The 15630-nt window shown below is 42.9% G+C and overlaps 1 protein-coding gene across 3 annotated transcripts in view; it reads left to right on the forward strand.

Moving 5' to 3' along the window:
• Positions 1-15630, forward strand: part of LOC126236080 (sodium-independent sulfate anion transporter-like) — a 192631-nt gene that overhangs the window by 111292 nt on the left and 65709 nt on the right. For all 3 annotated transcript variants that reach the window (XM_049945141.1, XM_049945140.1, XM_049945139.1), the window contains exon 2: positions 11920-12158. In XM_049945141.1, the coding sequence (XP_049801098.1) occupies positions 11920-12158 (239 nt within the window). The remainder of the gene's footprint in view (positions 1-11919; positions 12159-15630) is intronic.

The raw sequence follows: 15630 nt of genomic DNA on the forward strand, positions 1-15630 counted from the left end.
CACTGTAGGAAGCTCCACACACACAATGAAATCGGCACTGACGGGTGAGGCCCCGTAAATCTGTTAACCACTGTTTATTAGACTGATGTGGCAGTTTCTTTAATCTGAAGAACTTGAATCTGGCCGCTGCCACATGAACTCGCGACTCGAAATACTCAGCAAGCTTGGTAACAACAACTTCATAGTCTAAAGCTTCTGGCTTGGATTCCGGGAACAACTTACAAAGTAGTCTATAGACTTCCACGCCTGCAGTGGAAATTAAATAAAGCTGCCGCTCATTACCTGTGATTTTATAGACTGACATGTGCGCCTGCAACTGCGCGAAATATTCTTGCCATTCTTCTCGTGATGCCTCAAAAGCACGAAAAGGCGGTGCTGCCTGTGCTTGTTCCTTGTGTGGTGGTGGATTAGCCGCTTGTTTGGCGATTGCTTCCACCAGACTTTGTATTTGCTGACTCTGTAACAAGATCAACTGTTGTAATTCGGCAGACATAGTGAACACAAATTAAACCAGCCCCCAAAATTCTATCTCAAGAAACAAGTTAAACCAGCCCTGCACACGAGTTCGGAAGTCCTCGTCGCCAGTTTTGTGGCGGCCTTCGTAGCGACAACACTTCGCTGTAGAAACGGCCTACGAAGTCACCGCCACACTTTTAATAGCGGGCCGACCGGTCCGCTGGAACAGTGAACAGAAAGATGAAAACCCAAACACTCGGATCAAATGAAAGTCGGTACTTATCTTTATTAACGACGATACAGAACACAGTGGTGAACATGGTCTACAGAAAACTGTCTAGTTCGAGTCGGTGCGGCTAGGTCAGCGTCGGCTGACGACAAACAACAACTCTGCTGCGATGAACACACAACTGACTAGCAGGTACACAATTCGGTGGCGAGTATACAACTGAGCGGCGAATCCAGAACTGTCCTAGCGCTCGCGACTCCAGCGCTTAAGAAGCCAGAAGCCAGCGGTGGCGGTGGCGCGCGCAGACTTGCGGCGATTTCCTGTCTCGCTGGCGCTGCTTATGCGGACGGCGTCCGGACTTTGATGCTGCCAACCTTTTGGCAGCGGGCTCGGGTGGCATTACTGGCTAGGATATAACAGTTACAAATCTCATTGAAAGTTTGAAGTGGGACACACTTGCAGGTAGACAACATGCTAAACGGAAGGGGCTGCTCACTAAATTCCGAAATCCTGTCTTCGCCGAGGATGTAGAACATAAATTATTACCACCAACTTTCATATTGCACAATGATCACCATTCAAAGATAAGGGAAATTAGAGCTCATATTGAGGCACTGTCGTTTATCCCTCACTCAATCCACGAGTGGTACACACAGGGAGGGGGTGGGGGGGAATATGACTTTGGAGTGAATAGTGCCGTCCACCACACACTACTTGGTGGCTAGCGGAGTATATATGTAGATGTAGATGTAGATGCAATATATTTTATTTTATTTACTTCTTTATTGTTCCGTGGGACCAAATTAAGGAGAAATCTCCATGGTCATGGAACGAGTCAATACATGAAACTATAACACGATAGTAGAAACAGATAAAATGAAATATAAAAAATATATCCAGGCGACACATCATGAGTTAAAATAAAGAAAATCGACAATGTAACACGAATTTTTTAGCTCTTCCAGGAGCTCCTCGACAGAATAGGAGTGAGCCATGAGGAAACTCTTCAGTTAAGGCTTAAAAGACTTTGGGCTACTGCTAAGATTTTTGAGTTCTTGTGGTAGCTTATTGAAAATGGATGCAGCAGAATACTGCACTCCTTTCTGCGCAAGAGTGAAGGAAGTTCATTCTTCCTGCAGATTTGATTTGTGCCTAGTATTAACTGAGTGAAAGCTGCTAACTCTTGGGAATAGGCTAATGTTGCTAACAACAAACGACATTTAAGAAAATATATACTGTGAGGGCAATGTCAGAATTCCCAGACTATTGAATAGGGGTCGACAAGAGGATCTCGAACTTACACCACATATAGCTCGAACAGCCGGTTTTTGAGCCAAAAATACCCTTTTTGAATCAGAAGAATTACCCCAAAAAATAATACCATATGACATAAGCGTATGAAAATTTGCGAAGAAGCCTACTTTTCGTGTTGAACTGTCACTTATTTCAGATACTGTTCTAATGGTAAATAAAGCAGCATTTAGTTTCTGAACAAGATCCTGAACATGGGCTTTCCACAACAGCTTACTATCTATCCGAACGCCTAGGAACTTGAACTGTTCCGTCTCGCTTATAATATGCCCATTCTGTCTGATCAAAATATCGGTTCTTGTTGAATTGTGAGCTAGAAACTGTAAAAACTGAGTCTCACTGTGATTTAGCATCAAATTGTTTTCCACAAGCCATGAACTTATTTCATGAACTGCATTATTTGATACTGTTTCAATATTACACACAAGATCCTTCACTACAAAGCTGGTGTCATCAGCAAACAGAAATATTTTTGAATCAGCTGTAATACTAGAAGGCATATCATTTATATAAATGAGAAACAGCAGTGGTCCCAGCATCGACCCTTGGGGAACACCCCACTTAATAGTGCCCCATTGCGACTGAACATCACTACCACTCTCAATATTGCGGAGAATTACCTTCTGCTTTCTGTTCTTACAGTAATAGGCGAACCAGTTGTAAGCTACTCCCCTTACTCCATAATGGTCCAACTTCTGCAGTAATATTTTGTGGTCAACACAGTCAAAAGCCTTCGTTAAACCAAAGAAAACACCTAGCGTTCGCAAACTTCTATTTAATCCGTCCAAAACTTCACAGAGAAAAGAGAGTATAGCATTTTCAGTTGTTAAACCATTTATAAAACCAAACTGAACATTTGACAGCAAATTATGTGAATTTAAATGCTCCAGTATCCTTGTATATACAACCTTCTCGATAACTTTAGGAAACACTGATGGCATGGAAATAGGCCTAAAGTTGCCAACATTATCCCTGTGCCGCTTTTTATAAAGTGGCTTCACTATAGAGTACTTTAATTGGTCAGGAAACTGACCACTCCTAAAGGAAAAGTTACAGATATGGCTAAGTACTGGGCTAACATACACAGAACAATACTTCAGTATTCTGCTAGATACCCCGTCATATCCATGAGAGTTCTTGGTCTTTAGTGATTTAATTATTAAGTCAATCTCCCTCTTGTCAGTATTATGGAGGAGCATTTCAGGTAACAGTCTCGGAACACTTTTTTCTAAGAGTGCTATATGATTCCCTGTTGGGACTAGGTTTCTATTTAGTTCACCTGCTATATTCAGAAAGTGATTATTAAATACTGTGCATATATGCGACTTATCAGTAACACAAACATTCCCACTACGCACTGATTCTATATCCTCGACCTGTATCTGCAGACCAGCCACTTCCTTTACGACTGACCATATGGTTTTAATTTTATCCTGAGACTTAGCTAGTCTATCTGCATACCACTTACTTTTTGCCTTCCTAATAACATTTTGAAGCACCTTACAATACTGTTTGTAATGGGCTGCTGCATTTAGATTTTGACTGTTTCTAACGTTTTGATATAATTGCCACTTTGTTCTACAAGATATTCTTATCCCTCTAGTCAGCCACCCAGGCTGCCTGTTTGTGCTAGTACCCTGTTTTTAACGTTCTAACGGAAAGCAAATTTCAAAGAGCACGAGAAATATCTTGAGAAAAGCATTATATTTATCATCTACTGTATCAGCACTATAAACATCTTGCCACTCTTGTTCCTTGATAAGGTTTACAAAGGTCTCTACAGCAACTGGATCAGCTTTCCTACACAGTTGATAACTATATTTAACATGTGTTGCAGCACAAATATCTTTTAGAGTTAAAATTTGTGCATCATGATCTGAAAGGCCATTCACCTTTTTGCTAACAGAATGCCCTTCTAGTAATGAGGAATGAACAAAAATGTTGTCTATGGTTGTTCTACTGTTCCCTTGCACTCTCGTTGGAAAGAATACGGTTTGCATAAGATTATATGAATTAAGGAGGTCTACCAGCATCCTTTTCCTTGCACAGTCACTTATACAATTAATATTGAAGTAACCACATATAACTAACTTTTTGTATTTCCTATAGAGTGAACCAAGAACCTCCTCTAGCTTTAGCAAAAATGTTGTGAAATCGGCGTCTGGGGATCTATAAATAACAACAGTTAGAAGTTTAGCTCCATTAAATTTAACCACACCTGCACAACATTCAAACACCTTTTCAGTGCAGTACTTTGAAACATCAATTGACTCAAATGGGATGCAGTTTTTCACATACATGGCTACTCCCCCACACCGCAAAAAAGAGCTCCTAGAAAAGCTGCCAGACAACCTGTATCCTGGCAAAGGAAGCCTCTGAATTATCTCCTTATTTAAGAAGTGTTCAGATATACCAATAATTTCAGAGTCAACATCTATAAGCAGTTCATTAACTTTATCTCTAATACCTTGTATATTTTGATGAAATATACTAATTCCCTCATTACTCAGATACCTAAGCTTTGTCAAAAGTGGTTCCTTTGTTAGAGAGACTTCCCTTAAGCAGGAATACCTATCAGCTATGCTGTCACCTATAAGCTTTGCCAACCTGCCCTTTCCATACCTGTTGAGGTGCAGGCCATGTCTAGTGAAACCCGTCCTGCTGATAGCCTCCACCGACACCACTGAAATGTGACCCATGCTTTCTGTCATCAGCGCACCCCCAAGTCTCATGTTATCACGCCTGACGGCTGTATTAAGATGAGGCCGATCGTGACGCTGAAACAGTTCGACGAAATGCACATTCGTGTTGCCAGTCTGAGTGGCTATCTTTTCCAGGTCACCATCTATGTCATACTACCCATCCCTATCAATACTATTACCAGCTCCACCCACAATCACTACCTGATCCTCTTCAGTAAAATCCCTACATAACCCCCTTATGTTAACAGTCACCTGAGCCAATCCTGCATTAGACTTCACAATGCTGGTGACCTGGTACTCACTCCCCAACACTTCCTGCAACTGCTGGCCTACACCTCTGCCATGAGAACTACCTAACAGCAGAACCTTCCTCTTCCTCTTCGACTTTGCATCTGTCCTAGCCACAGTAACTGCTGAGGTCTGCTGCATACTTCCTACATCTACAGCTACTAGAGATTCCTCTCCACTAGACTCTGACAGTTGGTCATATCTATTGTAAACACCAATAGTAAAACTATCTGAAAATCATCTTCTCCTAGCAGGTCTCTTGCCAACAGCCAACTCCCATTCTCCAACCCCCTTCTCCCTCCTCATCCTATCTAGCTCCTCCTGTGCATTTTTCAACTGCACCTGAAGGGCACAGATCTTACGCTCCTGCTCCTCTATCAGCTTACTCTTGCTACATAACCTGAAGTTCCAGGAGAGGATCTCACCAGAATGCCCACTGGCTTCCCCGCTGCATTCCCCCCAGTGAAAATACTTCGGACAAGTCTCACACCGCAATCCACTACTCACGAACCTACGGCAAAGCCCACACTTCTCACTCATGGTAAAATTTTACACTTATTCAAACAAGAAAACTACTTTATCTAAGTTCCGCTACTACAATAAGATGTTAAAACCTAACTACAATAATCACAAACTTACTCTAAAAGGGAAGTAACTACTATTATTAACAGTATTAATCAACAACAAATGAAAATATAACAAAAGATCAATACAGAAACAGAATCAAACGTCTAATGACACAGTAACGAAACTGTAAACAGTTCCTAAAAGGTTCTTCTGAAATTATTTCACCAGAAAACACCAAGAACACCGGTTGAAGACTACTAAAGTTCGTAAATAAACCACTATACACAAACAATTAATTAGTACTTAGCTTTCGATGATCCAATACAGCTGCAACTGGTCAGCGTGGAATGTAAACACTGGTAAATGGTTAAGTTGCTCGATACGAAACACTCACAAATATCAGGTCACAACACAAGAAAGGCAGAGGTGAATGAAGAAACCAGTAATAAGTCACTTATATAGTAAATATTATCACAAAAACCGTTAAAATATGTATCTGAAACCTAAAAATATATGAAAACTTAGAGAGCGATCTCTCACGCAGTCACTCGCTTATGACGTCACACCAAAGACAACAAACAAAAGATTGCTAGTAAAAAACACATCCTGATGCCCGATGCCAACATCAGAGGAGGGGTGAATCAGTGGTCCCTGCGAACCTATGATGCAACCGTTCCAGTCTCGCAAGGATGAGGTGCCAGCATTCTTTCATACTTGGCACCTGAGAAATTCCTGTCAAACTATGTATTCACCTAGGTGCCTTTGCTAGTGCAATCATGCATACGGTCCAGCACGGACAGAGAGATGTTGCAATACTTTCCAGAATAGCACAGGGTCTGTTCCTTATGTTACAGCCCTTCCATCACTGAACTTACCCATCAAACTGCTGCTGCTACCGGTGTGGAAGCACCATCTGCCTTTTTTTTTTTTTTTTTTTTTGTTTCTGCAGATGAGACTTTCAGGCACAAAAATCTATTTTATACAGATAGCCATATTGCACCCACAATTAAAGCTTGCAAAGTACCCTACATATCGTCAGATACGGAAAGAGCCATACTCTATTACACTGCCCTCCCACTGAGGACAGGAGCTTGAATATTAGAACGTGAAACCGATCTCCGACTCGTCAATATATCACCATGTACCGTCTGGATCTAGTAAACATACAATTTGTATCCTACACCATACAAAATCAGCCCTCTTACATCATTTGTACATTTACCGTGAAGACATACAGCACCATATACACTCCTCATAGCACTAGATATTTCCCTGTGAGGTCAGCGGTCATCCATCCCCGACAGGTGACCAGAGCACCCTTAGCGGACAGAAGTCACTCTCAGAACAAATTCGAGCTCGTTCCCCTTGGCACAGATGCGTTACTGTTTCTGGTCTGGAGCTGCTTGATTGCTTGCACCCATCTCCAGACTCTGGGGATTACAAGAACACATGTATTTTTGCATGGTTTGCTATAATATTATACCATTTTTGCGGTACTTCTCGATATCAAGCACGCAGCAGTATTCTACCGATAGCTCGCGCAACATAATTCCGAAGATACAGACTGGAAATTATTTCTCTTCAAACCTCAAACTTTAGTGATGTGGAGCATGCTCTAGACCACTTAGTAACTAGAAACTTGTCATGTCTGGGAAGACATTTACGTGAGAACTCCAAACAAATAAAGGAAAACTGATATTTCCACTTGCGAATACCGGTGTCAGTGATGTAACAGATTCCAATTTATCCCTATAATTTACAAGGTCAACTACGGTGTTTGTCAAGTCTAGAGAACCGGCAAACATGTCTTTCACCTGCTAGATGCACACACCACAATCGATGTTCACACAACTAAATAAAGGCGCGAAATTTTCACCTGATAGATGCACACACCCCAATACATGTTCCCTCAACTAAATGAAGGCGCGAAATGCGCAGAAGCAGTCAGCCAAATAATCTACATGGGAGTGAATAATGGTACAGCGCGAACACACGTTCCTATTCAATCTTCTCAAATTTCCACTTCATCATGAAAGCTGCCCAACACATACTAAGTGTTAGTTCGCTAGTCTGCCGTCCAGAGGACGACACAGTTAACTCAACTACATTCCTACATTCCTGCATTCCAACAGACTTTTGCATTCGGACAGTTCCTGCCGTTAATGGGAAACATGAATCATTCCTACCACAGGCCATGCATAGACAGAATCATCATCCTAAGAAATCGGTCACATATATATTTTATTTATGTCCTTACAACCACATGTTACGATCATGGTCTCAGTTGAATGACATTCGGCAATGAGCGAAGTATCGGAAGTACACCCTGATGATGGCTGTGGCTGTGGAAATAGAAATAGCTGTACCATTCTTATGATTTGACGTACTCTTCCCTCTGTTATCACAGTATCCCACATCAAATCCATACCTTCCTTTTTGCACATGTCAGAACAGGAACACGTACTTTATAAGCCTGATGCTCCATGCGAACCTATCATGCATCTCTTACTACTACTAAGTATAATACTTCGCCAATAAATGATTGCCTACGATACGAAATAATACTGAGACAAAATCAGCGATGGGTGGACATGTCTCATAAGTTTTTCTTGTGAGTGGTACCACTCTTGTCTTTGAAATATAGGCATAACCGGCCAGATGTTAAAACACCCGATTGCAAAAACTACTGTCACAAGCGGTCTTGGTTCCACAGATGCACACTAGTATCCATGTTAAAAGCTATATTTGCTTTATAAATCTAGGTACGACATTACCTCTGAATGAGGTTGTTTTCTATCGAGACAAATACCGAAACGGTGATCGCTGGAGTGTATATTATCAGACCAGCATTCCGATTACACGTAGCCCATGATGCAACTTTGTGATGAAATCGCTGAATTCTGAAAGTGATTCAGCTAAGGAACTTGGTATGTAACCAGTATTTGCAACTGCCTCACGCCGCTAGACATTTCTCCAGTATGTGTAACGTATTCTGTCTCAATACCATGCCAGAGGTTCTGTGATATATCCACTGAGTTACAGGCGATGACTGAATGAGAAGGATCACAAACAGTAGTAGACGGTGTGCTGATTGATGTCGTAAGAAATGTACACTAGCTTTTCGAATGTCTAGTGTGATGCTATCTGCAAGAAATGATGTGTATGATTTGGAATCGAGTCCTTCCATTCAACTACATACCTGCGTTGGATCACAGCCACAAGTGAATCAAATTTCTGGCACTCTCATATGTTGAAACGTGTCACATTTCTAGAACCTATCTGCTACAGCAAAATTACAACGTGATTTTAGTCAGTCCCTACGAATCCTGCAACTGCTCCCATTTCTGCAGCTTTGTGCATGTGATCATTCCAATTTAAGTCAGAACTAAACAGAAGTCAGAGAAAGCCATATCCAGAACCTTCTGCAACCCATGTAGAAGCAGAACGACCTGAGTTAGTACAACAGGTCCACGTTTTGACCATTCGGTGTTAATGGGCGCATTGTGGTACGTCCCCAACCTAGATACAGATACTACTGTCTGAAGCAGATCCGCGTCCATTCACATCTATCAGCCCAGCATGCTATCATCGTTATTCTGTACCATCCAACAGAGAAAAAAATGAACTATAAATGCTCAACCAACTACGTCCGATAGAGAACTCACCTAGGCGCCGTTGCTGGCACAATGATGCATAGCTGCGGTGCGTGTCCGGTGCAGAGAGAGAGTGTTGTTGTGATGCTTCCCAGAATAGCATTCCTCCTAGAAACACGAATGGGACACCCCGTCCGTCACTGGATTTGCCCATCGTACTGCTGCTGCTGCTGGTGGAGGACGATCCTATTAAATATACATACACTCCTGGAAATGGAAAAAAGAACACATTGACACTGGTGTGTCAGACCCAGCATACTTGCTCCGGACACTGCGAGAGGGCTGTACAAGCAATGATCACACGCACGGCACAGCGGACACACCAGGAACCGCGGTGTTGGCCGTCGAATGGCGCTAGCTGCGCAGCATTTGTGCACCGCCGCCGTCAGTGTCAGCCAGTTTGCCGTGGCATACGGAGCTCCATCGCAGTCTTTAACACTGGTAGCATGCCGCGACAGCGTGGACGTGAACCGTATGTGCAGTTGACGGACTTTGAGCGAGGGCGTATAGTGGGCATGCGGGAGGCCGGGTGGACGTACCGCCGAATTGCCCAACACGTGGGGCGTGAGGTCTCCACAGTACATCGATGTTGTCGCCAGTGGTCGGCGGAAGATGCACGTGCCCGTCGACCTGGGACCGGACCGCAGCGACGCACGGATGCACGCCAAGACCGTAGGATGCTACGCAGTGCCGTAGGGGACCGCACCGCCACTTCCCAGCAAATTAGGGACACTGTTGCTCCTGGGGTATCGGCGAGGACCATTCGCAACAGTCTCCATGAAGCTGGGCTACGGTCCCGCACACCGTTAGGCCGTCTTCCGCTTACGCCCCAACATCGTGCAGCCCGCCTCCAGTGGTGTCGCGACAGGCGTGAATGGAGGGACGAATGGAGACGTGTCGTCTTCAGCGATGAGAGTCGCTTCTGCCTTGGTGCCAATGATGGTCGTATGCGTGTTTGGCGCCGTGCAGGTGAGCGCCACAATCAGGACTGCATACGACCGAGGCACACAGGGCCAACACCCGGCATCATGGTGTGGGGAGCGATCTCCTACACTGGCCGTACACCACTGGTGATCGTCGAGGGGACACTGAATAGTGCACGGTACATCCAAACCGTCATCGAACCCATCGTTCTACCATTCCTAGACCGGCAAGGGAACTTGCTGTTCCAACAGGACAATGCACGTCCGCATGTATCCCGTGCCACCCAACGTGCTCTATAAGGTGTAAGTCAACTACCCTGGCCAGCAAGATCTCCGGATCTGTCCCCCATTGAGCATGTTTGGGACTGGATGAAGCGTCGTCTCACGCGGTCTGCACGTCCAGCACGAACGCTGGTCCAACTGAGGCGCCAGGTGGAAATGGCATGGCAAGCCGTTCCACAGGACTACATCCAGCATCTCTACGATCGTCTCCATGGGAGAATAGCAGCCTGCATTGCTGCGAAAGGTGGATATACACTGTACTAGTGCCGACATTGTGCATGCTCTGTTGCCTGTGTCTATGTGCCTGTGGTTCTGTCAGTGTGATCATGTGATGTATCTGACCCCAGGAATGTGTCAATAAAGTTTCCCCTTCCTGGGACAATGAATTCACGGTGTTCTTATTTCAATTTCCAGGAGTGTATTTTGATCCAATGCAGAGACCAGTTTAAGGTTTCATCACCTGTACTGTAGAAGGATGATCGTATACCACGGACTATAATGTAAATTGCAAGAGATTCTCCCTGTAGTCCTTTCTCGTCATGTGAAACATTTTTTTCTGCCGTAGCACGTTTGTACACTGCCATACATTTTGTTTTTCTACCACGACTTCGAGGTCTGTCAGGTTCTAAACTGACGTTAAGACGTGCTGATCCACGGCCTCTCACAGAAAACTAGACATCAAAATGTAAGTCATATTGTTAATGTGTGTACCATAACACGCCACAAACACTGGATGATTTTAAATAAGACAGTTACAACATAAGCAAACTGGAAGAGTATAACTGCATTGTGGATGGTTTACAAACTAAAGTCCGAAAGTGATTCACGAGCTCTACATTTAAACTCATCTGTCATAGTGACTGAATAGCTGATGACTCTACATTCCGTTTCGACTGGTTCATCATATTGCGGTCATGTACGCGATCACTGTTTCGGTGCTATCCACCACAGAAGGTATTGTCCATCCACCAAAACTCTTTCTCCAACTCAAACAAACGATGTCAGTCAATCATTATGTGGTAACCAACAGCGTACCAGTGGATGGATGGGGTGGTTAAGACACCGCCGATGTACTCTAATAATATGCATCACTGTTGATAGTGCAAACAATTTTAGCTATTTTGCAGTAATTTCAACACCGACCACTGATGCGTCAGCATGTTTCCCAATTTCAGTATCATAGCTAAACCGCCCCTTCTCCACTTTGCGAGTACTATTGCGAACGTGTATAGATGACTGTGCAGTACGCCCATCCATTGTTAATTCTCGAACACATACACCATCAAAGTATATCAGACAGCCCTCTACATATTTCTAATACCTCTAGCATAGTGCTTAATTTACGATCTATCTCTCTGCGTGTGGGATATACAGAGGATTCTCTCTGTCTTAGGGTAAAATTAGGGAGTGAATGACCCTCCTCACTTTACAAGACCCCTTTCCACTTTCGCTGAAATGAATTGCGTTATTAAATGACATAAATTTTCTCTCTTCTTTTCGCTCAACAGACAGTGGAAATGACCTGAACGAAGCCACGACATGCTCTGTAATCACGAGACACATGAAGGAGTACGCCAAGGACTTCTGCAGTACGAAGACTCTGAAGAGAAGATTCCCCGTGATCGAGTGGTTGCCTCGCTACAGCTGGAACTACCTGCTACACGACATACTTGCTGGTTTCACTGTGGGGCTCACTGCCATTCCGCAGGGAATTGCTTACGCAGTCGTATCTGGTCTTGAGCCACAGGTAATACCCAGTATATATCCAACAAACATTAAAAAAACTCCATATCTTATAAATTGTTCATCTTTATCTCAGACTCTCGGAGCGCATAGTTTCACGCCTGGTTATAGTCTTCTTGCAAAATATCGCCAACTTCAAAACAGAGCCGATTCTGAGGCTATTTTGTGCGCCGGCATTTTTATAAGTAGGGGCGGGATACCGGCCATCGTCGTAAAAACTAGGCGGAGAATTTTGTGTGTGTGTGTGTGTGTGTGTGTGTGTGTGTGTGTGTGTGTGTGTGTGTGTGTTGTTTGCTCCAATACACCAATCTCTTCCAAAGCAGTTCTTCCACTTTTGTTACTGATAAAATGGTGCCATATAGTTCATACGACCTTAAAGCCATTGATCGGATATAGAAAGACAAAATAAGAATTGTACAGTTGAACATCTCCATTTACATGTCTACCGTGCAATTCAGACTTCATTGCCTGGCAGAGAGTTTGTCGAACTAAGAGTACTTTCACACTGTTGATCTACCGTTTCACACTCGAACAGCGCGCGGGAAAAAAGAACATTTAAATCTTTCCGTGCGAGCTGTGATATCTCCTATTTTATGACTGTGATCATTTCTCCTTATGTTCGTGGGAGGCGAAAGCTGTAGATGGAAATTTCCTGAAAAGATCTCGCCTTTGCTTCAATGATTTCCAGCCCGTGTCACGTTTCACATCCGTGACACTCTCTCCCCTATTTCGCAATAGTACAAAACGAGCTGCCCTATGAACTTTCACATGCCATCCGTAAATCCTTACAGGTAAGAATACCGTACCGCATAGGAATACACTAGTAGAGGACGGACAAACGTAGTGTAGGCAATGTTTTTATTAGACCTGTAGCACCTTGAGAGTGTTCTGCCAATAAAAGGCAGTCTTTGAATTGCCTTCCCCTCATATCACCCATGTGATCGTTGTTATACCTTAGTATTTTTCTGAGCTGATAGCCTTTAGACTGACGTGATTTATCGTGTAATCTAAATTTGACACATTCCTTTTAGTATTTATGTGGATAACCTCACATTTTTCATTAATTAGTGTCAATTGTCACATTTCGCACCATGTAGATATCTCGTGTAAATCATTTTGCCATTGATTTTGGTCTTCTGATCACTTTCCTAGACAGTAAACGACATCATCTGCAGACAATCTAAGATGGCTGCTGATATAGTCTCCTAAATCATTAATATAGATTAGGAACAGCAGAGGTCCTGTAAAACTGTCTTGGGGGACGACAGATATCACTTTTGCTGTACTCAATGACTTTCCGTCAATTACTACGAACTATGACCTTTCCGATAGATCACGAATCCAGTCGCACAGCTGAGGAGATATGGAGAATGTGAGAGCTTTTGATAGCTACGGCATGAAAAACTTTCTTGAAATGTAGGAATATGGAATCAATTTTGAGATCCCCTGTCGATATCAGTCTTCACATCATAAGAATAAAGAGCTAGTTGTGTTGCAAAACAAAGATATAATCTGAAACCGTGCTGACTACGTGCCAATTGGTCGTTCTCTTTGAGGTAGTTCATAATGATCGAACATGTTACGTGTTTAGCTACTCATTAAAGCAGTGGTGGTGGTGGTGGTGGTGGTGGTTGTGGTGGTGGTGGTTGTAGTAGGAAGAGCAAAAGAAAATCGATATGTCGATTCTGACTCACAGACACATAGAGTACCAGCAAACTTTTATTATACACGTTATAGGTTTCAATTTCTCACCTTCATTTCTACTACATTCAGTCCATCTCTGAGACTTGTAAACGAATCACACAAAGGTAAAAGTTGACTGCGTCCACACACCCTGACGGGCCCATCGGTACCTACCATACAAACATTAATTTTTTTCTAATAGTCTTCTGGCTTTTTGGTTCACGAGTCGATCCACTCACAATCTCCAGTAACAATTCGCTATTGGGAAATCGTCAACCCTCCAGCTGTTTGGAGTAAGATAACGGTTACTGAAGGCTACTCAGGCTCTATTAGTATTGCCTTAGGACAAAGTAAGTTAAGTTTCCTGCGAGATGATTTGCAGCATAGTCGTCATCACAGAAAGCAACTACTGGGTCTCCACACTGGAGACTTAACAAGCATCTGTAAGACTGAAGCAAGCGCTGTTTCTTGTACGCTTCCCGAAGACTGTCTCGTGGAAGTCTAGTATGTTCCAAAAATTCAGGTCGTGGAGAACGCAATATTCACAATCCTGTTTTCCACAGGCCAGAATTTTCGGAGTGCTACAGCTGCACCACAGGTTCGAACAGTCACTTGTCTCATCTGAACATCGAGATACCATCAACAATTTTAATGTTGTCCGCATAGCGAAGTTTAGATTTAACTACGAGTATCTGTAAGCGTAGGATAAGATATTACATAATATTTTCCTCTACTTTAATCCTTACAGCATTGACATGGCAATCCTGTTTATAAAATTGCCCGCACTAGCTAAGGAGATGTCAGGTGCTAGGCCACAGGATGGAAATGATTCCATATAAGGTAGGTGCATTTGCGAATAATAACTGAGGGCATTTGTACATCGTTGTTGTCTGCTAAAAAGAAAGTTATTGCATAACGCAAATTTTCTGAAAGTTCCACAACCTTGTACGAGGGCGTGCTGAAAAGTAATGTTTCCGAACTTTTTATATGAAAATACTTAAAGCTTTTTAAATAAAACAAACGTTATTAACATCCTACATATTCATTCTTCATGTCTTCATATTTGCAGTCCTGTGTCACTAGAGGGCTCCGAATTGTAGCTGTAACATGGTGGTATGTGCGAGAAACAGCGTCCTGTAATCTATTTCCGAATTCGAAGAATTCGTCCACACATGAAGCACTCTCTCCTTCAGCAACGCCAGACCCCACACGAGAGCTGCGATATATGCAACGAATCGACGCCTACGGTTCACTGTCATCGATCATCCTTCGCACAGTCCCGACCTGGTGCCATCCGATTTTCAACTGTTTCCAAACTTGCAGAGCTGCTTCGAGGACTGCACTTTCATAGTGATAAAGCAGTGCAAACAGAAGTGAGGTTGTGGCTCCGTCAGTAAAGTCAAATATTCTACAGTGACGGTATCAACTAACTGGTCTCTGGTTGGGAGAAATGCATTCGTCACCAGGGTGATTTCGTTGAGAAATAAATATGTAGACATGAAGAATAAATATGTAGAATGTTAGTAACGTTTGTTGTATTAAAAAGCTTTAAAAGTTTTCATATAAAGTTCGGAGGCATTACTTTTCAGCATGACCTCGATTAATAGAAAATTATAGAAACTCCCTATAATTGTTGACATATAATAAGAATGATAACAAGATAATAATTACGAAGATGTATAAAATCCCAACGAAAGAGCGTACGTAAATACACAAATATTTATGTCTTATGTTTACTAACAGGAAATACCGTAACCTAAATAATATTGTAGCACTACATGTTAATGTTGTAA

Source organism: Schistocerca nitens, chromosome 2 (assembly GCF_023898315.1).
Source record: "Schistocerca nitens isolate TAMUIC-IGC-003100 chromosome 2, iqSchNite1.1, whole genome shotgun sequence".
NCBI lineage: Eukaryota > Metazoa > Arthropoda > Insecta > Orthoptera > Acrididae > Schistocerca > Schistocerca nitens.